We start from the raw sequence: 26,967 nt of genomic DNA, 5'->3' as shown, positions 1-26,967 counted from the left end.
GCTGAGAAAAGGTAAACCTGGAACTCAAGGGAAACCTCACTCAAGAATTTCAGAAATAGAAGAAGGTGGTCAAAGTGTATATTTAAAACAGCTGGCAACCAAAGAAGTAGGAAGAAAACCCCAAAAAAATCTAGCAAGTAAGCTCAAGGACATCAGCTCAGTGCAGAAAATTCCCCGGAGCACAGCGTGGAGTTTTACTAATTGGACATAATCACTGCAGATCTCATACATTCTAACTGATGTCACTCACTAGCCAAGATAACTATGAGAAGGATGAGAAATACATTGGATAAGACTGTATTTGCCATGAAATAATTAGAATACAAGTTGCATACTATTATCTCAAGAAGAAACAAACAAATTAAGGGGCGCAGAGTCTATTACAAAATCTGAGAAATTAGATATGTAGAATTTAACTTCTAGGGGAGTGCTTATTTAATAAACAGTGCTAGGATAATTGACTGAACACAAGGGAAAAGTACAAACCTCATGCTGTATATAAAAAGAAATTTCTGGTGACTTAAAATGCATTAAAACATATATAAAATACATTAAAATACTAAAATAAAAATACAAAAATAACATCCTCTAGGTAGAATTTGCCTAGTGGGCCACAGAGGAGCTCTTTCAAGCCATAAATAAATAAATGCACATATGTGATTGAATTTTTAATGACAGAGGCCAACATAAGAATTCAAAAGACAAATGGCAGTCTGAAAAAAATACCTGTATCTGCAATAAAACAGAGAGCAAAGCTTAATTTCCCTAGTACAAACACAAAGAACTTATGTAAATTAATCTTTTAGAAAAAAAAATAATGAACCAATTGCTAACAAAAATAGCTATGTTTCCTAATTGAGAATGCATATATATATATATATATATATAATATTCCAATAAATGTATCAAAATACACTCATCACCATTATATTCAAAATAAACTTATAATAACAGAGATAGTGTCCTCCCCCTACACTGGCAAAAGCTAAAAAAGAAGCAGCAGCAATATTAATTTCAGATAAAGATGACAGCAACTATATGATTTTTTAATAGAGAAATGTGTGCTATAATTTTGCTTTTCAGAGAAGTAAACTTTCAATATCAATTACTATCATAGACTTTGACCTAGAATATTATTTTGGACTTGGGTGATCACCCTTTGCCCTCCAGCCTTGCTTCTCCATATGTCTCTTCATCCATCTCTTTGTGTTGTACCCCACCCTCTTAAATTCTACTCCACACAGAGTAAAATCACACTGCTAAGGGAAAACTCACTGCATATGAATTGTTGGTATATGGTAAATTTTTTATATGACTATGGAGCCTGCTCCTGTGGCTAAAGGTATCAAGTTTGTCAGTTGCCAAGCTGTGTTGCTATTTTATTGTTAACTGTACTTCTTTAGCCAGAATGCCATACAGGTTATAATTGATTTTTCTCCCTTGTGTGACAAGACTGTGATTGTCTAGGGTTGTAACCATCACTGTGGTCCAGTACCAAGGGACTAGGTGATGAGTCAAACAGACAGCAATTTCTCATCCTTAATAAATTGGAAAGATACATTCTTGGGATTGACCCAAAATCTAAGAACCACCTACACCTAGAAGGCATCTTTGAGGAGTAGATATTTACTACAGACCTCAATACTAGTGATAAAGATATCTACTATAAGAACTCTACGAGCCTTAATAGAGAAAACAAAATAAAATAGAAAATAACAAGATGCAAAAGCAAAATTCAAGCCCAGAATTCTTGCCCACCCTGGACAAGTCCAGAGCACAAAGAGATAGAAGAAATTGGAGTCATCCACTGGAACTTCCTGAAATTATACTAGCAGATGTGAAAAAGACAAATGGATGTGACTATAGAAAAAATAATCTCTTAGTTAACGCAAGAACTAATGATCAAAATAAAAGGCAAGCTCAATGAATCTATAGTAGTATGCACAGATTGAAAAAACAGAGGAGCTTAGGAGAATGACAGAAACCATGAATGGCCAATATAGGAAAGAAACAGACTCCACGAAACAGATCCAAACAGATATGTAGGAGATTTAAAAATTCCACTGAAAGTACACACAACAGATTGAGCATAGACAAGAACAGACTATCAGATCTAAAAGAGAGGACAGAAGTCAGGGACCACAAAAAGAAATATATCTTAAAAACAGCAAGGGACCATGAAAAATTAATTCAACAGCTGAAAGATTAAAAAAAAAATAAGCAAAGCAGAATAACAAGACTGATCAGAGTCAATGACAAAATAAAGGACAGTGCAAATGCCACTAAAAACCTCTTCACAGCAGTAATAGCATAAAACTTCCCAAACATTGATTAAAAAATTTTGACACACATAAGGGAAGCATTCAGAACTCCAAACAGCCATGACCAAAATAAATCTACACAAAGACAATAATAATCAAGGTTCCAGAAATTCAGCATGAGAAAAGAATACTTAAAGTGTCAGAGAGAAGAAACAAATCACTTATAAATGAAAGTCTTTCAGAATCACAGCAGACTTCTCATCACAAACTCTCTAGTCAAGGAGATCTTAAAGTATTTCAGGCCTAAAAGAAAATAACCTCCAACCCAAACTGATGTACTCCACAAAAGTATCCTTCAAAATCAATGGAGAAATAAGATCTTTCCATGACAAAGAGCAACTGAAGAAATTCATTACCACTAAATCAGCTCTACAAAGTACTTTGAAGGATATTTTAGACAGATAATAAAGACCACAACTCCAAGAACACAAGCAGAATGAAGCTAATAGGCAGGGAAAATGATTAAACAGAGGCAAAAGATAGGTACCAAATAACATGAAACAGATAAGCCAATATATATCAGTTATAATAATCAATATAGTTTCAACTCACCAAACGAAAGAAACAGACTGATGTAATGGATCAAGAAACAAGATCCAACAATATGCTGCATACAAGAAACACAGGTTTAGAAAAGAAATTCACAGACTGAAAGTCAAAGGATGGAGAACAATACTCCGTGCAACAGAAACCCAGCAAACAGCAGGGGTAGCTATTCTACTTGCAGACATTGTGAAGCCAAGAATGACCAGAAGAGACAAAGAAGGTCACTACATACTTCTCAAGGGGATTTGCAAGATGAAGCAATAATAACCATAAATATATATGCCCCAAATACTAGTTGTTGTAGTCAGGGGTTGCAAGGAGAATAATTACATCCAGGACATATAATTTACAGTATTATTTATAATGGTCACTCAAAGAATCAAATACAAAGAAAGTGCAGGAAATCTGTTCATAACACTAAAGACCTAGAAAATCCAGCTGAGGGTCCGGGACCCATGACACATACCTGCATGAGTTCAACTGAAAACTCATAATACACAGCAATGGCCCATGCAAGTCTATTTCATGGATCTGCGCTGGGAAGGCCCAAAGGTCAGTGGTGGGAGCTAGAAAGTTTAGGCCAGTGGGGTGAAGGATCTGTGCCAGCAGGCTGAGTTCTAGTACAGAACTAGAGCCAAGAAGCGACACTCAAAATAAGGATCAGAGCTCCTCTAAAAAGTATCACAGCCATCCTCAGCAATAGCGAGGTCCTAAGCTCTTCCAAAGATGAGAACAGCCAAGCACATGTCAGGAAGCTAGCATGAAAGACTTCTCCTGGAGATTAAACAGCACACATCTTCCCCTCTGGAGCCAGGAAGCAATGTTCAAAATAAGCACCAGAGCTCCCGCAAAGTGAACCACAGCCATTCTCAGCAACAAGGTTCCAAGCTCCTCTGATGATAACAGCTGAGTTCATATCAGGGAAGCCAGCATGATAAGCTCCTCCAAGAGAACCAATGGCTCCAAACAACAATCAGGAGAACCCACGATGCTATTCTTCCTTTCCAGGTCTTCTTTTTATGCTGGCAAAAGTTCTCAGATGGGCCATCCATGCTCAGTGCCACACTGATCCAGTTCAGCTGGTGCTTAAATTGACCACCATGTACAAATCCACTACATGAGTACACCTAACTGCATAAAACAAATACTAACGAACATAAAAAATCAAATAAGCACTAACACAATTGTAATGCAGGACCTTAATATCCCACTTTCACAAACAGATTAACTAGACACAAATCAACAAAGAAATATCAGAACTAAACCAAGCCTGGGAAAAACTGGCCTAGGAGATGTGTACATAGTGTACCCCACTCTTCTCTGTTACATGGGAAACATTCTCCACATACTAGCCCTCAGAACATGTTTAAGTAACTGCATATGAACTGAAATAATCCCAGGAATATTTTCAGACCATAGAGCAAGAAAAACAGAAACCAATGGCAAGATAAACCACAAAAACTCCATAAATGCATGGAATTGAGCAACACCTTCAGAAACAACCAATAGGGAGCAGATGAAATTAAAGAAGAAATTAAACAGTATTTATAATTAAATGATAGCACTGACACAACATTCTGTAACTTACGGGTCACAAGGAAAGCAGTCCTAAGGGAGAAGGCTATAATAATGAATTCTCACATCAGGAAAACAGAACGAGGTCAAACAGCCTAATGCTGAGCCTCAAACTTAGAGGAAAAGAACAAATCAAACCCAAAGCTCATATGAGGGAGAAAATTATACAGCCAAGTGCAGAAATTAATGCAACTGAAACTAAGAAAATGATACAAAGAATCAATGAATCAATGAGTTGGTTCTTTGGAAGACTAACTGATAAATCCTTAGCCAACCTTATCAAATAGAGAAAAGAAGACTGAATTTCATGCAATTCAGAATGATGGTGAGACCACATGGATTCAGAGGAAATCCAGATGATCATCAGTATCTACTCCAAGAACTGGTAATCTAATAAGATGGAAAATACAGAACAAATGGACAGATTCCAAGATATATATGAATCACCAAAGCTGAATTAAGAAAATATAAAAACTTTAAATAACCCAATGTCAGTTAATGAAAATGTAGTTAAAAACTTACCAACAAAGAAAAAAAAAATGCTGATAGATTCACTACTAAATTCTCCAAGAAATTTAAAGAAGATCTAATCTTACTTCTCAAACTCTTTAATGAAATTGAAAGACAAACTATGCTCCAAACAGAATTTCAATAAGCAAGTATTTCCCTGATACCAAAATTAGAGACGGACTCAACTAAAAAAGAAAACTACAGGTCAATTTCCCTAATGAACATAGACATAAAAATCCTCAATAAGACACTGGTGAACAGAATGCTTCAAATCATCAAAAACAAAATTATATGCCATTATATGCTCATGGCAGGTAGGATTCATCCCAGGAATGCAGGGATGGATCAATATAGGCAAATCAATAAATGTAATAGACCACAATCATCTTAATAGATGCAGAAAAAGCATTGGACAGTCACGATAAAAAACCTATAGAAATTTGGAATAGATGAGCTTTATCTCAATCTGATTAAAGGTAACCAACAGCCAACATCATAATAATGATCAAAAACTAAAAGCTCTCACTCTAAAATCAGGAACAAGACAAGGATGTCCACTGTCATCACTCCTACTCAACACAGATCTGAAAATATTATATAGAGCAATTGGACAAGAAAAAGAAATAAGGATAGTAAATGAAGTTATCATTATTTGTAAATGACATGATACTCTACATAGAAGACCCTAAAAATACCAAAAGACTTCTAGATTTTTTTTTTTGTCTTTTTCCTTTTTATCGGTACCGGGGATCAAACTCACGACTGCCTGCTTGCAAGGCAGGTGCTTATGCCGCTGAGCTAAATCTCCAGCCCCAAGACTCCTAGATTTAATAGAGTAGCTAGATACAAAGTCGAAACTCAAAAATCAACAGCATTCCTGTTACAAACAACAAATACATTCACAGAGAAATTAGGGAAACAATACCTTTCGAAATAACATCAAAAAATACTTAGGAAAGAAAGTTAAAGGAAGTAAAAGATCTATACAATGAAAGTTATAATATTCTGAATACAGAGATCAAAGAGGACAGCAGAAAATGGAAAGCTACAGCTTGCTCATGGGTAGGAAAAACCAACATATTGAAAATGGCCACACTCACATAATTGTTATACAAATTTAATGCAATCCCAATAAAAATACCATTAGCATACCCCACAGAAATAGAGAAACACTCCTCAAATTCATTTGGCACCAGCAGTAACCTAGAATAGCAAAACTAATTCCAGGTAACAAAGGCAAGTCAGGGGGCATCACAATCCCTGATGTGAAATTATACTACAAAGCTACCGTTATAAACACAGCACAATACTGGCCAAAAAACATACCTGAGGATCACATTAGAAGGTGGAACAGATTAGAAGATGCAGAAACAACTCGAAACACACTCAGCTACTTCATACTTGACAAAAGGGCAAAAGACATTAACTGGAAGAAATATCAGCTCTTAAATAAATGGAGCTCGAAAAACTGGCTTTCCGCATACTGAAGACTAAAACAAGATCCATGTCTCTTATCATGCACTAAACTAAAATTGATATAGATCAAAGTTCTAAATATTAAAATACAAATATTAAGTCTGCAGAAGAGAGAATAGGTAGGACGCTTGAATACATAGGTGTAGGCAAAGATATCATGAACAAAACCCCAATGGCATGAGAAATACTGCAAAAAATGAACAACTGGGATCTCATCCTATTAAAAAGCTTTTGCACAGCAAAAGAAATCACCAACAGAATGAAAAGACAATCCACTGAGCAGAAAATAATTTCAGCCAGTTGTCCTTAAGGCAAAGGACTGACATCTAGAACACAGAAAGAACTGAGAAAAAAAAAAAAAAAATCAAATAGACCCTCCCCTAAATTTACAGACCCAATCCAAAAATGGGATCTGAGATGAACAAAAAGATGTAGTATTTTTGTAGATAAATTCGAGACATTTTTTAGGTAGATTGGTGTCCCTGTAGGCCATATTCTGACACACATTTGTAAATGCAGCATTGTCTCTCTGGTGTGAGAAATCAAAAGAGTAAATAAGGACCAAAATGTAAAATAGATACTGTGAAATGGGAAGAAAATTTCCAGAAGGAAAGAAGAACTAGGAAGCGGGGAGAGGAAAAATTAAAAAAATAAAAGAAGGAAAAAATGGAAACAAAGGAAGAGGAAGAGGCATGGAAGAGAGGGAGAGGACTGAGGCAAAAAAAAGGAAGATATACCATGTACAGGGCTGGGGATTTAGCTCAGCGGCATAAGCACCTGCCTTGCAAGCATGCAGTCGTGAGTTCGATCCCTGATACCAAAAAAATATACAATATACAGGTACAACATCCCTATGATGAATGTAACCATTATGCATATCTAAATTAACTTAATTAGTAAATATTATCTTGGGGGTGTGGGCATGGGGGTGTACACTTGTCATCCCAGCACTTGGAGGCTGAGGCAGGAGTATCACTGAGACTTAAGGGTGTCATGAATGGTGCATGGCTAATTAAGCCCTACCCAATGTGTGTACAGAAAGTAGATGGGTTATGAGAATGTGTACAACGCAGGACATCATTCCATGAGTCCAGAGTCACAGTTTTCAGAATGATGCATTTTCTTGAAAGTGGGAAGTTATTTATTTTCTGCAGTCATCTCTGCGGTTAACATTTAAGCTTCAGAGAGCAGCATCTTCCAGAAAGTGCAGGACAGATAAGGTGACTCAGGAAACATTTAAAAGGCAAGCAAGAAAAGAAACAACTTAAGTCAAGGCTCATGTGTATCTAAGTTTTTCACATGACCTAGAATTTACTTTCTGGGACTCAGATATCACACATTAAGCTTCCCAGAGAAATGAAGGTCATTTTCTCTTTGTCCACCATGTAAGGTCACTAGAGGTAATTCAAGGCTGCTTTCTTGTCTAGGTCACCATCAAAAACCCCAATTCCTTGGTTCATCTTAAACTCTTTAGAGATGTAAACAGGCAACCTGGGTAACACTTAGGTCAACTAGAGCTCACCAACAGAGCTTAAAGAGAACTTCAGTGAACAAAACAGGGAACCCCTGAGGGCTCCCCAGTCTGTCTCCGGAGACAGGAGCAAAGAGGGAGGTACCCTGCAAATCTCCACTCTGTTGGCAGCCTCCTCCATCTCTTCCCTGAGGGCATCAGCTTTGGCACCCGCAGGCTGTAAGGTGCTGGACAGACCTGAAGACTTGGAAGTCTGCTGCCACCTGATGGAAAACAGGAGAAAAAGAAGAGAGATGTGAGACAGCCAGAGCCCTTAGGAGATTCCGGGGATGCTAGGGAAACACCTGCTTACAAATATCACCCAGAGAACAATATGCTCTGACTTGAAAGGAAAGGGGGTGAAGAGTACCAAGTACTTCACCAGGAGAATGGGGCTCCCATTTGCACACTGTGACAGGTTGGCAAAGCAGAACACACAGAGAACGGGCATTCTTCAGCCTGCCACACTTCCCCTCCTCATCCTCACAAGGAGGGCAGACAGCCATCACTGTTTGATGAATGCTTCTTTTTTATTTGAGTTAATGTTATTTTCCATTGGCAAATTGTGACTGTATACAAGTATAGGTCACAATGTGGGGTGATTAAAGCAAGCTAATTAGCACAATGTGGGGTAGCTAAATCAAGCTAATTAGCACAATTATCACCCCACATTTTCCTTGGTGCTGAGGGTCAAATATAGAGCCTTGTGCATACTAGGCAAATGCTCTATCACTAAGCTATACCTCCTAGCAACTCACATCATCTGCAATGAGACCTATGAAATTTAATCAGGCAGATTGGCATTAAAATAATATATCATATATTTCACAGTAATTACCACCGTCTCTGTCATTTACATGCCCTATGGGCACTTGAGTTCACAAATTCACTGATTTGGCTGGAGCCGATAGTGTAAGCTGAACAGGAAGAGATACCAACAGGATTAGAAACGAATCTGAAAGTCAGAATCTCTACCGATAAATATACATCCAAAAATCTTTATGCTAACATTTAAATACTTCACTTATATTTAAAATATATCTTTGTGGAGAGAATCCTGGTTTCTGAAAAAAAAAATACTCAGAAACCGTTAAGGGGGACGGACCAGTACTCCTGGTTGCTAGGTCATCATCAGGAATTTCCAGAAGCAAGACATAGAGAAGTATCCAAAGACACTGAAAGCCAGTGGCTAGATTGAGGCTCAGCAGTGATTCCTCCTCTGGTGAGTTTGTGAACTCTGGCTGACAGGGGCCAGCAAGTAGAAAACATAAGCCACGCGGCCATTAGCTTAAGAACTAGTCCATGGGGTCTTGTCTCTTTGCCTGTAAAAAGGATGTGTGACACAGACCTATCTTCACACTGTGATAATAGCATAATCAGGGTGGCAAGTGGCAGCTAAGCCTGGCTCTGGTCTCCAGAAAAGGCTCAGGAAGTGGGTGTGGTGGGGAGCTGCCTTAGAGAAACTGATCCCCAGCTGAGGCAGGAGGATCCCAGGTAGGAAGGTGCACTATGGGTTGCTACAAGCTTTAACTGACAAGAGAGAGCTGGGGATTTAGCTCAGTGGCGTAAGCACCTGTCTGGCAGGTGCAAGGTTGTGAGTCTGATCCCAGGTACCAAAAAAACAAAACAAAATAGGTAAGAGAATTTGGAAATTTTCCCGTAAACTCCCCTGAAGAAATGGGACAAGAGAATAATTTCTCCTACACACCAGGAAGGTAAGAAATGTTCAGACCAGATAGGGCAGCTCTGTGGGCTCAGCCTCTCAGTTCATCAGCGTGGCAAAAAATTAGCAATGTGAAAAGATTCTCTCTCACTTAAACAATGCAATAATCCCAAAACCACTTGAAAAAGCCTGTGAGACATCCAGCTGACTTGATGTTCCAGAGATAAGCACATATCTTGGGAAGCATTCCTGATCCCAAGATAAGAATTTAGGGCAAATTAGAATGGAAAAATTCTACCCAAAGGGATTTCAAAATCTAAATGAAAATATGCTAGCAAAAAGGACTCCTAGGACTCTGAGTTATTCTTTCTTACAAAGCTTTGCTTGACTCAGTGATACAGTTGATTAATACCTCCCAGGTTAAACTATTTCATTCAAGTGTGGTGTTTTGTGGGTTTTTTGCAAATAAAATATGAGATGCCACAGCTATAATTTATATCTGAGACAATAAATATATCTCCATGGTGATTATGGGATTCAGTTACAACCGCCATCTGTTCATATTACCTGAAGAAATAACAAACAACCAATATGTAAATATATACTATAACACTAACCTGATTTTTTGTGGCTTGGCTTTGCAAATAGGTACTGGATTTTTTTTTTTTTTTTTAAACTGGCATTATATTTAGTGCATGTAAAATAAAAAGAAGACATTTTCCTCAAGTTAACTTTTTTCCCCTATTTCCCTCTAAATTTTTCTCTTTCTGTCCCTTAGTCAGTATCTTGGTACTTTAAAAAACATACAACTTGGGCTGGGGGTTTAGCTCAGCGGCATAAGTGCCTGCCTTGCAAGCAGGCGGTCGTGAGTTTGATCCCCGGTACCGATAAAAAATGAAAAAGACAAAAAAAAAAAAAAAAATACAACTTTCCCTTTCTCACAGGGAACTGTACTTGCAACGTTTAAGAAATCCATTTTGACACAACATGATGACAGCAAGAGGCCAAAATAATGCTCCCTTTGTGAAAAAAAAAAAGTAATAAAAGATCAAGGAGAATTTGGGAAAAAATTGTACTAGTAATTGGTTGGGAAAACCATAAATCATTTATTTCAAGGTGTGATCCTTTCAATTGCCTGTTCCACAAATAAACTCAGAGGTTGCAGTGTTCAACAGAAATACTAAGCATTGTCCAAGAAGTCTGAGCTTTGACCATCAAAGAGAAAGTTTTTCCCACTAAAATAGCTCATGTGACACCCTTGTTCTCTGGGGACAGAAGCCATTGACTACATAATCTTGAGAAATAAAGACTGGACACAACTTTCAATAGGCTGCGGGAGAGAAACAGGTAAGAAAAAGCATGGGGAGTTTTAGCAAGTGAAGAAGGGGGGTCAGTGTAAGATCAGCTTAGCAGGGCTGGGGATTTAGCTCAGCGGTATAAGCACCTGCCTTGCAAGCAGGAGGTCGTGAGTTCGATCCCCAGTACCGAAAAGATCAGCTTAGCAAAAAAAGAAGTCCAGAAGGAGAGTTTTTGGTAAGCTAATAGGGAAGTTGCCTCAGTGTGGGACATTTGTGGTTTCACCTGTCTGTTTTCCTTTGCTCCGCCACCAGGATCCCCCACATTTGGAGTACCTGCATCTGCTCCTGCTGTCCTGCATGGTCCAAAAGAGAGATGCCATTTTTTGCAGGACCCAGGCAGTGAATAGCCTAGGGAGGGCTCCAGAGGTAAGCCACAGCCCGGGCCATCTTTCATCACCTCTGCCAAGCGTCAGGCCAAGGAAGTGAGCAGGTAAGGTACAAATGGAGCTCCCCCTTTGCACTGGTCGAACTGGAACAAAAAGAAGGGGCTCCCACTGGAGAGACATGAGACCAAGGGACATTCAGTCACCAGGAAACAAGTGCTGTAGACGTAAGGAAAAGACCTGTGTGGAGGGAAGGGGACGTGAGAGGTACTTCTGGTCCCAGAAGTACTCAAGACTGCCACGACTCCACAATTCCACCAGACTTCTGGATAACTCCTTGCATTTCATGTGCTGCCCAGTATGCTTCCCTAAACACTATGTCCATTACTTTGTTTTCTTCCAAAGGAAGCAGGTGTATTAGTCTGCTCAGATTTTCATAAGCAAGTGCCATGGGCTGAATGGCTTAAACCACAGAGGTTATTTCCTTGTAGTTCTGGGCGTTGGAAGTCCAAGATCAAGGCTCCAGAAAGCTGGTAAGCTATCTCTTTCTGACCTGTGGACAACTCCTATTTCACGATGCTCCCCCACATCATCTTTCCTCTGGGTGCATTAAGGAAACGGACATCTCCTCAGTATAAGGCTGCCAATTATACCAAATGAGGGCTCCGCCCTTCTGCCTTATTTAAACTTAATTATTCCCTGAAGATCCTGTGTCTAAATACAGTCACACTGGTGGTTAGGACTTCAATAGGTGAATTTTGCGGAAATAGGATTCACTCAGTAAAACCCAGTAGCAGCTGTTGAACAGAAACAGAGCGTGTTCTGGACTCAGAGGGTTAAATGTGCAGTACATGTAGAGGGAAAAGTGAGGTGGTTTTAGGAAAGCACAGACCTCCTTCTTCAAGCACTGCCTACTCGAAACTGGTGGCAGGAAGGATGATTCTGTGCCATCACATTCTTTCCAACTCACAAGCCTTCATTCAGCACAAACTTCCTAAGTTACCTCTGTTCTTCTCATTAATTGTGTTGACTAATTTTGACCTCTAATTTGATTGGCTTAGGGGATGCCTAATAGATTAGTAAAGCACACACATCAGAGTATGACTGGGTGAGTCACGGAGGTTTGATTTGGGAACCCTGTATGGCCTTTTCCTCCCTGGCTCTTTTCTTGCCCCCCACTTCCCAGATGTCAGGGGTCAAGTAGCTTTTTCCCATCATGCTGTTCAGCCATGATGCTCCTCCCCTGAAGGCAGGTGACCATGGACCGAAGCTCTGAAGCTATCAGGCAAAATAAACCTCTCTGTAAAGCTGAGGGTCTCAGGCATTTTGTCCCAGCAAAGAAAAGCTGCCTAATAAAATAATCTTTTATTCATCTTCAAAGCAGCAATTTTCTCTGAGGGTCTTCAAGTCCGTTTCATTGGATTTTGAAGCAGAAAACCCAGACTGACTTGAATGGTGATAAATATGCACATTTGATTTAGACCACATTAAACACTGAATAAATCAGCTGGATGAATTCAGTACTTGCTAGAGTTGCAGGAGATTTCAAAGATCCAGTCATGGAACTGTTGGTCAATTTGTGCTCATAATAACAGAAGAATCCTGCTTGTCTTGAAAAGCAGTGTCTCCATGTGAAATACATAATTTAGTTCCAGACAGTACAGTTTACAAAGGTCGTATGTGACTCAGCCTAATTTTTGTAGTTTCAATCAGGATGCTGCAAAGATGAGAACCTAATAGGTACAGCTGGCTTCTTGGAGAAAAACAATATAGGGTAAGGGTGGGGAGGCTGAGAACTTAACTGCTTCAGGAGAGCACTTGGTGATCCTTGCTATTTCATATTAGTCTGAAATTTGGTCTGAATGTCACCACTGTGTCCTGGGAGAGAGTATTCATGTATTTAAGGTTACAGTGTTCCAAGAAAAGGCAAGAAGCTAGAATAAATTGGTTTTTTCTTCTAGCTTGCAGTAAGGTCCTGCAAAACAGATGCAGGCTAGAAGTTGCTAGTCAGACAGCTCAGTTAGAAGAAAGAGAATGTATTTGCTAAGAATGATCCTTTCACCCTAGAGCTTTCTGTCTCAGCAGATTGGACAGTCCGTAACTTGGAGGCTTAGGTTACACCTTCTACCAGCCACTATGGCAGAGACATGAAAGAAATCCTTCCAAAGTAATCCCTATCTCCCAACTCGCAACTACACAAAGTGGGCTATGAAAAATCCACTATAAAGAACATGGATCAGGTTTATGTGAAGATAACCTAAAAGGAGTTCTTTTAGTCCAAACAACAAGGGCTACAAACAGTCCGATCAGAAGGTTATAAGCACAGAAAGATAGGTGGTGTGTGTGGACTTCCTTATCAGATTCTAGGATATAGGAGATGATAACTTCAAGATATGAAAAAGTTTGATAAGTCATGGATAAAGGGTCCCTAATGGCATTTCCCTCGGGTTTTAGAACCTACAAGCATCTTGGTGTCACCATCAAACACAACATCAGATAACTCTGACCATGGTTATAACTTCAGGTTTACAGAGTAACTGCAGCAAAGAGTCATGCATGCCGTCGGCTTCAAAAGAAGGTTGAGAGCCAGAGATTTAGCTCAGTGCCTGTTTGACAAGTGTGAGGTTGTAAGTTTGATCCCCGGGACTCCACCCAAAGAAGGTTGAGTGCCACCTAAGAATCAGAAATGTTCCCCTCACAGATATATCATCCATGCTATCTCTTGAGTAACTCTCTTGATAACTCTTTTTCTCATAAGCAAATTAAACAAAATCATGTAAGTGGAAATGGTAATAAAATATGCTTCAATACCAGCATCCTGCCCTGTAATCAGAAGTGCCATGCTAGAAATTCAACTTTTCCTTGCAGAAGCAAAGACCTCAGGTTTCTACAAAAGGAAATGACTCCACAAACCCAGAAGCATAGTCTCTACCTGTTACTTTCATAGCAACATGATAATCAACACCACCTCAAGCAGCTTACAACTCCCAAAATATGACACATGAATTTCTGAGTTACAGGATATAATTTGAGAAAATCCAAAGGTGTCCCAATAACAGTAAATCCACACTCCTCACTCATCCTGCTGTCCATCCCTCCAGTGTGACTAAGGAGACGGACTCAGACTTGTTTCAGGATAATCTGAACATCCCTCCAATGCCTTGCCTTCCTCCTCTTTCAGAAAGGAAGCAAGCCTTTCACAGCCAACAGGAACTAAAACTGACTAACACTGGCTTTGCTCTCATCCTGTTCATTTTTAAGCTTGTCTAATATCTGTAGCAATAGGCACTGCTGTCCGGTTTACGGCAGTGCCGTGAAACGTCTTTCTAAAATAAATTTAGTTTGAAACAGTCATCAGCTTTCAAAAATGATGTTTGGTACAAACTGCAAAACTCAATCAGCTAGACTTTAGTTTGAGAAATACAGTAATTTAAAGAAATTCCTATTTCTCTGCTGATATAGTTTTATTTCTAAACACTGAGAAAATGCCTAATATATCTTATTCTTCCAGACGCAGAATTCCAGTGCACCAAGTAGTTATAGGACGGGATTCCTTTTGTACAGCACTAGTGAAATACTGGACCATTTTGATATTGAAAACGACCTCTTTGTGTGAAACCGTGAGTGCTGTTTTCTCCTAGGCACAGGTAAGGAAACGGATATTGCAGGAGCCTAAGTGATTTGATCTAGAACACAGATCTAGGAAACAGCTGATCTGGTTTTTGGCATCTGACCTTATGAGTCCTGTTACAAGACTTTCTCGTGCATCTTTCTGACTAAGCACACTCAAGTTTGTTCCCTTGTTTCAAAGGAGGAGATGATTAGGACTGACCTACAAAAGACAAGCTAGAATCAAATAGTTCCTTTCATACCAATACTGATAAACTTGTATTCTTTCTGCTTTCATGAAGCATATACACACACCCCACTGTAAGAATAAAGGGCAAATAAATATGCACAGTCTTGATACATGATAGCCATAGCCAATGCCAGTTCAGGCCGTAAGAACTCCGCTGCCAGAGGAATTTTCTAGTGGATTCTGACAGACATGTGCAGAAGGACAGCCTGTAGGAACTTTAAGACTATCAAAAAGGCCAAAGGTTTACAGAGCGTCTACAGAAAGATGTCTATGCCATTAGCTTCAGGAAAAGGGGAGTGCTTCTTCAGAACTGCAAATGCTCCCCCATTATAGACAACACATCCATCCCCCCTCTTGGGTCTTACTTATACCTTTCACTTCTGCCAAGCAGCGTTTCTTAAATACGCCAACTTATTCCCTCTTCAATGTCCTTCCATAAGCTATTTCCTTTGCTACACATAGCACCAGAGCTTTGCATAGGTGCCTGTGCCTGATTGATTTATCTCAGACCAAGCGATAGCTACTCAAAAATTATTTTTTAACTTTCCTCACCATTTACTAATGTCTCTTTCTCCATTATTTCTGTCCAAAGAAATCCCGTGTTATTTTCTTCATATGACTATGGCTGTCTAAAATTATCCTGTTTATTTACTTGGCCAATGGGTATCTTCAACATTCAATTGCAGCCTTCACAAGAGGAAGAAGCCAGCATCTGTGGTCCACTATTACCATCAGTGCTTAGTGAACAGCATGTGTTTTAAAAAAAAATAACCTAGCGAATGGGAAGAGAGTCTCCCACGCACAAACCCAACCTACCCCCACATGTGACTACTGTCCTTTCAAAGAAGCAGAAATGAAAACAAGAAACTCTACCTGGTTCGTGAAGAGTCCATGTCCAGCACCAACTTTGCTAAATGTTTCCTCTGCTTTTGAATATTTGGGATTTCCACCTGTGGTGAACGAGACAGGATGTAATCAGACCAAAGCTCAAGGGAAGTCCATTTAGAACTACACTTCTGAACAGTTTTTTAAGAGCTATGGAACACTCAGCCGCAAGTTTGCCCAAAGTCTTCCAATCTTTATAATCAATGAAAACCCCTCTCTGCATCACTGAGGCACAACGATAAACAAAGGACAGCTGTATATACTCCAGGCGTAAAATGCTATTTTGGTATGGCACTGAGAAATTATTACTACAATCAAACTGATGAGCATATCACCTCATATGACTATTGTCTTTGTGTACACATGTACGTGTACTCACTTGTGCATATGTGACAAAAACATTTAAAATCTACCCTCTTGGCAGATTTCAAATACACACTGCCCTCCTGTGAGCTATAATTACACCACATTGACAGTTACACCTGCAGATTAACTCATCTTGCACAGGTGAAAACTGGGTACCCTCTGAGCAGTGCTAGAGGTCATTCTTGATTCTTTTCCTGCGTTGGCTTCTCCTGCCAATCCCATCAGCTCAGACCATCTCAGAGGATCTGTACAGGCCTGCTCCCCCAGACCTGGCCACAGCCCTGCTCTTCTTGCAGCCAGCAAAAACAGGGGCTCAAACCCATCCCCCTCTACTTCTGTAAGGGTCAAAAGCAGGGAAAATGAAGAAATCAAGCAATCACACCTGGCATGCAGAAGTCATATATCTATCCTAACAAAATTGAAGAGCAAAATTGGAGGCTCACCAGCCTCAGGAGACCTAAGATGCTGTGAAGAATGCTAATAGGACATATACTGCCTACTGATAGAAACGAGTAAGCATATTTGTATGTTTGTTGAAATAACGTAAGACTCCCAGAGGGAATCATGACTAAGCACTGCCATTATGGCTTTTCTCAGCAATGAGTCCTTCCATATTGGTTGCGTGTAGATGCTCTTTTTATATTTTTCTTTCTAAAAATGACTTCCCTGAACATTCCAGTGTAGGATTTTGGTTCCAGGCCCAGCAAAAGTAGGGCAGGATGTGAGAATTAAAAAGGAAAATTGGCCATAAATTGAACTAAAAACATCTCAGGCTCTGTGTGTGTGTGTGTGTGTGTGTTTGTGTGTGTGTGTGTGTGTGTCTGTTTATAAGGGGAAAATGTGAGGAAAGCCCAGTGTTCTATAAAGTGCTTTCTATTCACTCCACGAAGCAGGAATTAGTGACGTACTATGGGCAGTCACTTTTGCTAGGAAGAAGCATAGCTATTTACGGGAGGACAAGTCCACACAGAGCCCCCAGACAGGGCTGGGGACACATGCGTACCCACATGATCTCCAAGACATTTACAGCTCTGCTTCTGGATGATCCCTGCCCTGAGTTTGCTTCTGGGTTTGGTCAGAGCCTCAGACCACCTTATGAAGGGTTAATAAGAATGTTCCTGGCTATGGAAAACCTACCAGGGGGTGGAATCTGAGAAGCCCAGAGCTGGTCTATATCAATCTATGCCAAAGCATCACACCTAGGATTTCTCACTGATTGCATTTTAGCATACTGTAATTGTTTATCTATACCTTTGTCCCAGAAAAGAGTGCCAGAGTAGGTGGAAGTAACAGAAGTGGTCCAGAGAGGAAACAGACGTGGTAGAGGGCAATGCTGTCCCAACAGTGGCCTCTAATCATATATGGCTATGCAATGCTCATGAAATTAACAAAAGTAAACTCCTGAGTCACAGTGAACACCTTCCAAGTTGCTACAGCTACATGAGGCTTGAGGCTACCAAACTCTGCAGAGACAGAATGTTCTCCTCATGGCAAAGGGTCCCCGAGGAGTACACTGCTTAGGTTCTGTATGACCAAATAGAGGGTCCGGCTTCCAGGTAAATAAAGCCGCCCAAACAACTTTCTGTCTCCTTTGATATAATTTCACTTGGTGGAAGCTAGCAAAACTGGCATACAGATGTTAAGATAACTTTTTAATAAAAAAATCTAATTCACTGTTTATTATGATCCAAAAAGAAAAGATCTATATAAAAATCAACTTGTGAGAGTTTGGCAGGGGCTCTTGGACTCAGGTTCCCCAAGTCCTTCTGTGGAGGCATCGCTGACTTCACTGAAGAGTCAGGATGGGGCAGGGTGGTACTTGGTTACAGAAAATTGCTATACAACCGGCCAGCTTTGCCGCCATAGTTGGGAATCTTGACAGTGGGCCTGGGTGATAATGATACTCAATGAAAACCAATGTCAGGGACTACAGTCCAGGAAGCAAACGAGGCTGGGCGCAGAACCCAAAGGCTTCTGAGCTGCACTCCACGGTCCCTCAGGCCCAAGTCTTACCTCGGCCAGCAGAAACAGGGGCTCGATCACATCCCTTTCTACTTGCAATTCAAAATGGATCAGCTCCTGAGCCAGCTTGTCCTCTGTCTCTCCACAGAGCTTCAGCATCTTCCTGCAACCAAAGGGGGGGAAACACACAGAACGTTCTTGAAGACATTCAGCCTGAGGTCTGCTCTCGTCACTACCTTGCTCTGGCCAATGTCAACATTGCTGGTGACAGTACTCCTCCCACTGTCTTCAATTCGGTAATTACTAATTCTTCTAAACGGGGCTGAATACTTATCATGCGTCTGGGACAAAGGGGTCCATGTGGAGAAAACAGACTGACACATGTCAAGTCCACAGACGTAAAACGTCAGGTGTTTCTCTCCCCTGGGAGCCTTGGAGAAACTGGCTGAGATTGAGCCATTAACATACCATCATCTCCTAACATAGACCCCAAATTCACTTTTGATAGCCCCTAAATAGAAAAAAATACCCTCTTATTCTAAGCCATGAAAAACTAGTTAGTCCAGCTGGGGTTACTTAGCTTAGTGGGTAGCTAATTTTCCAATAAAAAAAAGCAGCAAACAGTAAAAAACTTGAATGAGCAGAGAGATTATATCTCCAGGTAGGATGGCAGACCATTTCAAAGACGTTAATTACTTTTCAATGGCATTCTTCTTTTGCACTATATCTTACTAACCAAAAATCATGTAAAAAGTTTTTACAAATCAACAAATGTATAAGCCAAGGTAATGGTTATTCTGAAGTGAGTATATCTCTTTACTGTTCCTACCCCAGTGTGTTTACATACAGCATATAATACTGCTATTAAAAAGTGTTCACAGATGGTTTTACACTCAATATATCCTTACACAACTTGCTTTTGAAATGTCCTATTATTTGGAGGCCCATCCGTGTTGAAACACACAGAATTAATTATTCTCCTCTATGGAATCTTCACTCTTATGAGCACATAGATATGATTATATATGCCTCCATGTATTAAGCTTTCCCACAATCAAGAGTTTTAAGCAATTTCATGCAGTGCCACAGTATAGATATTTATGCCTTTTCTTCTTGCTTCTATGAGAATTTCACAGAAATATGAAAGTTTTCTTAATCCCGTACTCCTGATGGTCCTCTGTACTGGTAGGTGTCTTGATTTCTGCCAAACTTGTTGAAGCAAAGTAGTTTTCATTCTGATTTTTAACTGCTCTGCCTTGACTACAAGTGAGATTGGGTATCTTTTCAGATGCTTTGGGCCACTCAAGAGGTTTTTTTTTTGTTGTTGTTGTTCACAGATGCCCACTATTATCCCTTGGCTAATTTGAATTGGGATTTATTTTTTATTTCGGTTCATTTATAGTAATTAGTCACATATTTTTTCATAGGTAGGTGAATAAGGAATGGAATCGAACTCCATTTCATTTTGCTGCAAATATCAATGCCTAAGTTGTGGTTTTATCGTTGTGACCTTTTAACAGTGTCTTTTATCTCATTTCCTTACCCTTACCTCCATATTTTAATTCCCTTTTTTCCTGCTATACTAAAGAATGAGGGGCATTCACAATAAACTATGTGCCCTTCTCAGTACCCCTATTCCACTTTTTAAAACTTTTTTATTTTGAAACAAGATCTCACTAAGTTGCCCAAACTTAAGCTAGACTCAAACTTGTGATCCTCCTGCTCCAACCTTTCAGGGCACTGGCACAGGGCTTAAAGCTAACATACAATTTTAAATATTAGATGTTGATTCTAAACCACAGAAAGTAAAGATTTAGCTATGCTTATATTTCCCTTCCTTCCATTTGTATTTATCAGTAGATTTCCACTGTTTGTATTATTTGTATTGTTATATTACGGGTTTGAATCTTCCTAACCCTCAAATTCAAATTTTTGAAAGTTTGCATCGTGTACCATTTCTGATTTTTCAGACTAGGGATTTTCAACTGGTAAAGTTTACACAAACGATTCAAATCCAGGCAAACATCTAAAATACGAAAACTGGTTCCAACCACAGCAGAGGAGGGACAGTGAACTGGACTTGGCATTAAGCTGGAACTATGCTATGATTATTTCTCTTCCCTGAACATTTATTTATTCTTGCTGGAGTTCATAAGCACCTTGTTTCACTCACTTCCTGTGTGCTTGATGAAACTCAAAATACCCCGTCACTTCTCTAACCTGTTTCCTAAGATGCCAAAGCAAACTTGATGTGGATGAATTGCATCTTGAACTAGTCTCTCCCGGGAATGCATTAGGAAGAGGATGAAGTGTCCTTTAATCTGTGGGGCACACCTGTCTCCCTGGGGTCAGGTTTCACATCTCTTGGGATTCCTTCTCTCTGTCCTATGTTAGAATTGTGTCATTCTATGCTGGCTTCTTTCTCAGTGATTCCTTCATTAAGAGCACACTGTGCCTTGCTTTCCTAAGAAGAGAGTGGAGTCAAGTCTTTGGATGACATTTGTCACAACATTCTCCATGTCCCCCAGTGACTGGCTCTTGGGCAGGACACTGGATTCTATCCTGAACATCCTTTCCTTCAGAATTTTGAAGGCACTGTTCAACACCCTAACTGCCTCTTATTGTTACTTCTGGTTAAGTCTGCAAGATTCATAATTCTGATCCTTTATAATGTAGAAAAATTTTTTCTAGAAGGCTGTAGAATGTTTTGTCACCTGTATTTACGTGGATACACCACAGTGCAAGTTTAATTTTTCCATATATTCAGAGTTCACTAGACCCTTTTTGGTACAGAAACTCGTGTTTCTTAAGTTTGGAAAGTGCTTTTGCATCACTTTTTGTGATAATAGTATTATTTTCCCCCCTTTTCTAAGAACTCCTGTTTTTAGGCACAGGTCTTCCTGGATTGGGGCTCTAATTTTCTAAGATTTTTTATTTGCATGTCTTTGAATTCTTGCTTCATTTTCTGGATGATTTCCTCTCATTTATTTTCCAAAGCTCCTACTGAGAACTTTGTATGTTTTCCTGTTTTCATTTCTATGAGCCTGCTTTGGATCGAAATCTTTTTCCCTACAACATTAGGTACTAGTATCTTATAATGTCACAGATATATTATTTTCCCTTACTGCTTGAAAACCTAAGTGGTAACTTCCCTGAGATTTCTCCTCCCTTACATAATCTGTATTTCTTCCAAACTGTACCACACAACACACACACAACCTTGTCTGTTTTCTGTGATTTAGGTCAGAAACTTCCTTTAGTGGACTAGTGGTCTTTGGCTGGGCCATGCATCAGTACACTGCAGTACTCAAGACATCTTTTGGAGCTTTCTGGAGCTTCCTTCTGGACTGCTCAGATTTCTTAGAGACATCCCTTCTAAATTCTTGCCTAGGGCCATGATGAGCAGGGAGGAGGGCTGAGAAGCCGCCGTTGCATCTGTTAGGTCAGCATCTTTTGACCCTCCTGTTCACTGACTGGTGATCCTATGATCTCCGTCCTCCATTCTGGTGATGCTTCCTTTTACTTATTCTAGAGATCAAAGCTCCAGATCCCTGCTGGGAAGACAGCAGGGAAAATGTCTCTCAGAGGTGTAGCTGGCCAACTCAGTGATCCTAGTGGCATCTGGAAAGCCCTCGGCCCCCATTCTTTATCTAATCACCCACTCCACTCCAAAGACTCAGCGTTCCCAAGGCTTCTGGTGCACTAATTCCTGGATACCATCAGCATTTCACAGCGTACATTATGTTAGCTCTCCACACATCCCACTTCTGGATTGGGTGTCAGATGTCTGGGACTCACCAAACCAATTCCCAGTTATCCTTATGATTTCAGAGTTCACAAAATTACACTGCGAGCATCTTTTATCCCGTTTTTCCTGCCATTGTGGGTCTAAGTCTTTTCAAACAAAAGGAACTCCTTTCATATTGTAGGTTTGGTGGATTTTGGCAGGCAGAAAAATCAGATGTGTGTTCAGTCTCATCTTTATTTCCAACCTGGCTGCGTCACAGGGTCTCAGGAATGCCTCTTAGCAACATACATAACAGGATTTCGTGCTTACTTCCTGGAGATGCTCCATAGCTTAAATAGCCGGGTTTATTCCTCCTTCTTCTGTGATGGCTAAGGACACATGAGCAGCATGACAATCATCTCCGTGCTGTCTTCTATCATGATGCTTTCTTTTGTTTACCTTTTTCTCTTTCAGACCCGTCTTTGTTGTTTTTAGTCCCTTCTATTTATTCCCCTCTCTGTCTGGAATTCTATATCCTATTCCTATTATACATTCTGTTCCTATTTTTCTGGTGGATACTGTTACATGTACACTTGATTGTAAATTTAAATGTGATACACCTTTATCTTCCTTTCAAACAATACAAGAATTTTGAAATATCGGTTTCTCCTTCAGTATTTCAGGTTATGATCACCTAAGCTTCCAAATGAATCATTTATACTATTGGGTTTTAGTTCCATTTTTATTTATAATTATTTTATATTGAAATATGCCCCCCCAACTATGCCACTTTGCCATAAGAATTATTTGAAACTGAAGGTAAGTGAGAATTAGAAAACAAGAAATTGGTAGCTCTCTGCACCTCCCCTATTTGCCTAAATGCAAGAAATATCTATATAAAGATGTCCACTTCTTCTAATAGAAAATAAATAAATCACTGGCGATAATTCCAGACTCCTGCTACCCCCAAGATGGAGCCAAAGGAACACATATAACGAACTTCATTAACTAATCTTCTAATCTTTATTGCTCATTAATTCCCTATAGATTTTCTAAGAAACTCTTTTCTTTTGTCTTATTACTTCTTCAAAAATGATTGTTCTTTTGTCAAGATGCTACATAAGAGCACATTTAAATCACCTCTTTTATAACTCATTTCCCTATGCATATATTATTAAACCTTTTTTTTTTTTTTTAAGATAGGGTGTGCGATGTCTGCTCAAACTGGCCTTGAACTCACTATGTAGTTCAGGCTGGCCTTAAACTCATGGCAACTCTTCTGCCTCAGCCTCCTGAGTGCTGGGACTGCACACATTAATAAAACACGTATGCACTGATTTTGGCAAGCTGTCTGGTGTCAATTGGATTTGCGGAATCCTGGCCACAACACCTAGCATGGCTAGAGGAGAGACAAAGAAATTCTTTCCTTCCCTAATAGACAATCAGTGACTTTTCACTAAATTTTACATGGCTGCTTGCATTTCTCACCTTTCCTGTGGACTGAATCTTTTTCATACTGCATTAACTAGTACTTCTAGAAGAACATGCAAGCAGTAATTTCTATGAGTAGTTCACTACGTAAGCAAACCTCAGATGCAAGGAGCAAATTTTTGCCTGAAAAACCTTTTTTTTCCCCTTATTCCACATAATGATTTAGTCTGTCATAAAATTCTAGGTTTCTTCTGCTTTTTACTCAATTCTTAAAGGTTATTCTCCTTTACTGACCTGGCATTTATTTTACCTGATGAATAGCTTATCAGTTTAACTGCTCTTTTATTTATAGGTAATTATCTTTTTTCTTGGGTTGATTTTACATTTCTTTCTTTGTCTTTTTTAGTCAGCAATTTCACTACGATGGAATGGATTTGTTCTTGTTTATCTCAAACAGGACTTTTGTGCTAATTTTAAACAGCTTTAATTCCAATCTAGAAAAGAAAAATATGACCACAAACTTCCCTTCTCCCTGTTTTCTCCCTCAGGCTCTCCGACAAGACAGAATTCTGTGCTTTTGCATTCTGTCTCCATGCCTCTCAGTTTAATAATGTCTACACCTTTATCTCGTGGCCTTCACAGCCAGCAACTTCAGATCTGATTGAAAGTTCACCGATTCTTTATTCTGTGTAATTGTCAGTTTATTTTGACCAAGATATTAAATGATCAGCATATTTGCAATTTTAAGAAGTTCTACCTGGCTGTGGTGGTGCATGCTTGCAATCCTAATTGTCTGTGAGACATGAAACAGTCACGAGCTCAAGCCCTGCCTGGACAGTTTAGCAATTTAGCAAGACAGTATCTCAAAACAGACAAAATTAAAAGTGCTTAGCAACACAGCTCAATAGGAAGGCTCAGGTTCAATCTCCAGTACTGGGGAAGACGGGAGTTCTATTTGGTATTTATTCGGTTATGCCCACCCTCTTTTCATGTTGTTGATTCTTTTGTCAAAGACTATTCTTATCTTTAGTCCACTGTATCTTTAGTCTTATCTTTAGTCCAAATTAAAGCCACAATGAAATAACCACTTGGATATAACTTTAAATAATCATTATACATTTCTGCTTACTTCTTACAGTATTGAGTCTTCTACTGAACGCAGGAAAATATGCTGATGCAGACTCAGGAAGTTTCTATTTTTAGTGTGTTTTATTGTGAGCTCAAAATCAGCAAGGCTTGTTTTGGGAATTCCATGAGTTCCAACACATGACACTGAGGTTACATATTTACTTCCACTGAAGCCTTGGGGATTTTAATTGTCCTTTACCAGTTCTGTGTTAATTTTTCCACTGAGACTTGTCTTTCTGCATGGATGATAACTGGAGCTGAAGGTTTTGATTGCTTACTGGTAACATTTTTCTCCTTCTCCACTCAAGTCCCCATGCATAATTCACATGTGTGGCATACTCCTCGAGGAGTCACAGGCCCCTCTTTATGGAAGGAGGCTTCCTTAGATTGAGCACAAAATCTCACACGATGTCACCTTACCCAAGAAGAGTGTCATCACCCAGGATAGCTGATCCTTCCATCAAACACTGAGCCAAGGTTGTCAAAGGCAACTTTTTCTGAAAAGAAACAAATAGCAAATGAATATTACTTTCAATAGTCACCACTTAGTCTAAAAGAGCAAAAAGTCATGTACCTGCCTAGGTACTATACTAGCCAACTGACTTTAAATATGTCTGAAACTGACAGACTCAGTATACAATGATGCAATAGACTTAGAGATATCAAAATGGCGAAAATTAAAACAGGATTAGATTTAATAATTAGGAAAAGTTAGCCAAGGTGTACAGACTACATTTTAAAGTGAAACAGTTGCCAAGAAGAAAAAACGAATTTCCAAATTACATTAAAAAAGATTCGAGCAATTTATGAGTTTCCAAAAATCTATTTAAAACCTACCCTAAAAGTTTGTAAGTTCCACTTTGTAAACAAAGTCACTTATGATCCAGACAGAAAAGTGTTCACATATGATTATAAGACAAAGTATCAAAACAAAGGCACCCTCAAAAGAAATACATAAAAGGCTATAAGCACATGAAAACATACTTTTCACTAGTCATCAGAAAGTCCAAATTAAAGCTACAATGAAATAACCACTTGGATATAATATTAATATTTTTAAAAACAGAACCTGCATATTGGTAAGCATGTGTAGAAATGCATTATTAGAGGGAATGTAAAATGGCACTGCACTGGAAAAGTTTAGTAGTAACTCATGTATGTTACAAAGAATAACCATATGGCACAGCATTTCCATTCCTAGGTACATACTCAAAGTGAGAACAGATATTCTAACAAAAATGCACATAAATGTGAAGAGTAAAACCCAAAAGGTGGAAACAATTTGAACATCTACTGATAGATGCATAAATAAAACATGTGATTTGTACATATTACAAGATATCATTCCACTTTGAAAGGAAATAAAGTCCTGACATGGACTACAACATGTATGAACCTGAATAACATCATGCTAAGTGAAATAATCCAGATACAAAAGGACACATTGTATCACTCTATTTGTATGAAATGTCCAGAATAAGTAAATCTATAAAGACATAAAGGAGATCAGAAGTTACCAGAAGCTTTCAGGGGAGGAGGGCTGAGGAAAGACTCTTTAATGGCATTGGGTTTCTTTTTGGGGGTGACAACAATGCTCCAGAACTAGATAGTGACAATAATTGCACAATATTGTGAGCATACCAAGTGGAAAGATTGCTGTGAACTTTAAAATGCAGTTTTGTTAGAGGCAAGCTAGGTGTTACGGTTGGGACCTGGTATGTCTCCCCACAGGTGTCATCATGCTGAAGGCTGGTGGCTGATGGGCTTTGAGGACGTGAGGGCATGTGCTCTACCTTTACCAGTGGCACTGCAGAGAAACCACAGGAGGGAGTGCATCATGGGAACATCACCTTGGGGACTGTACCTTGTCGTCCCTTCCCCCCCCCCCCCCCGCTCCTTCCTGGCTCATTTGCTCTCTGCTTCCTACCTGCCATGAGGCCAGCAGCTTTGGTTTGCTAACCACTTCCACCATGATATTCTGGCCTCGCCAAACCTTAAAGCAATGGAGCCAACTGAGCATGCTCACACTGAAGCAAAATACAACTTTCCTTTTTAAATTGCTACTCCCAAGTATTTTGTCACAGTGATGTATAGCTAACATGCTGTTAGAAAAGTGTAGCATAATCTATCCCTTCCTCTCTAAGGGTCAAAAGCCCTCTCCTGATGGAACCAAGACTAAACAACACTCAGAGACAGTAGAAAAAAGTTAGGTAGGAACTGGTAGCATAGTCTCAGGTCTTGCAGTCTTTCTAGCCATAAGGAAAGTCCATTTACCATGGAAAGTGACTGACATATCCAGCCCAGAGTGTCTTGGTACTATCAACACT

The 26,967-nt window shown here is 39.5% G+C and overlaps 1 protein-coding gene across 4 annotated transcripts in view; it reads right to left on the bottom strand.

Moving 5' to 3' along the window:
* The window catches only part of Arhgap44 (Rho GTPase activating protein 44), a 191,744-nt gene that overhangs the window by 52,667 nt on the left and 112,110 nt on the right, over positions 1-26,967 (bottom strand). For all 4 annotated transcript variants that reach the window (XM_063241806.1, XM_063241804.1, XM_063241805.1 and 1 more), the window contains exons 4-7: positions 25,061-25,137; positions 18,406-18,517; positions 16,015-16,091; positions 8,045-8,162 (exon numbers count right to left, since the gene is read on the bottom strand). In XM_063241806.1, the coding sequence (XP_063097876.1) occupies positions 8,045-8,162; positions 16,015-16,091; positions 18,406-18,517; positions 25,061-25,137 (384 nt within the window). The remainder of the gene's footprint in view (positions 1-8,044; positions 8,163-16,014; positions 16,092-18,405; positions 18,518-25,060; positions 25,138-26,967) is intronic.

This window comes from Cavia porcellus, unplaced genomic scaffold (assembly GCF_034190915.1).
Source record: "Cavia porcellus strain 051 isolate PalLab524CR breed Dunkin Hartley unplaced genomic scaffold, mCavPor4.1 scaffold_32, whole genome shotgun sequence".
NCBI lineage: Eukaryota > Metazoa > Chordata > Mammalia > Rodentia > Caviidae > Cavia > Cavia porcellus.
This window is presented reverse-complemented; position numbering and strand designations above follow the sequence as displayed.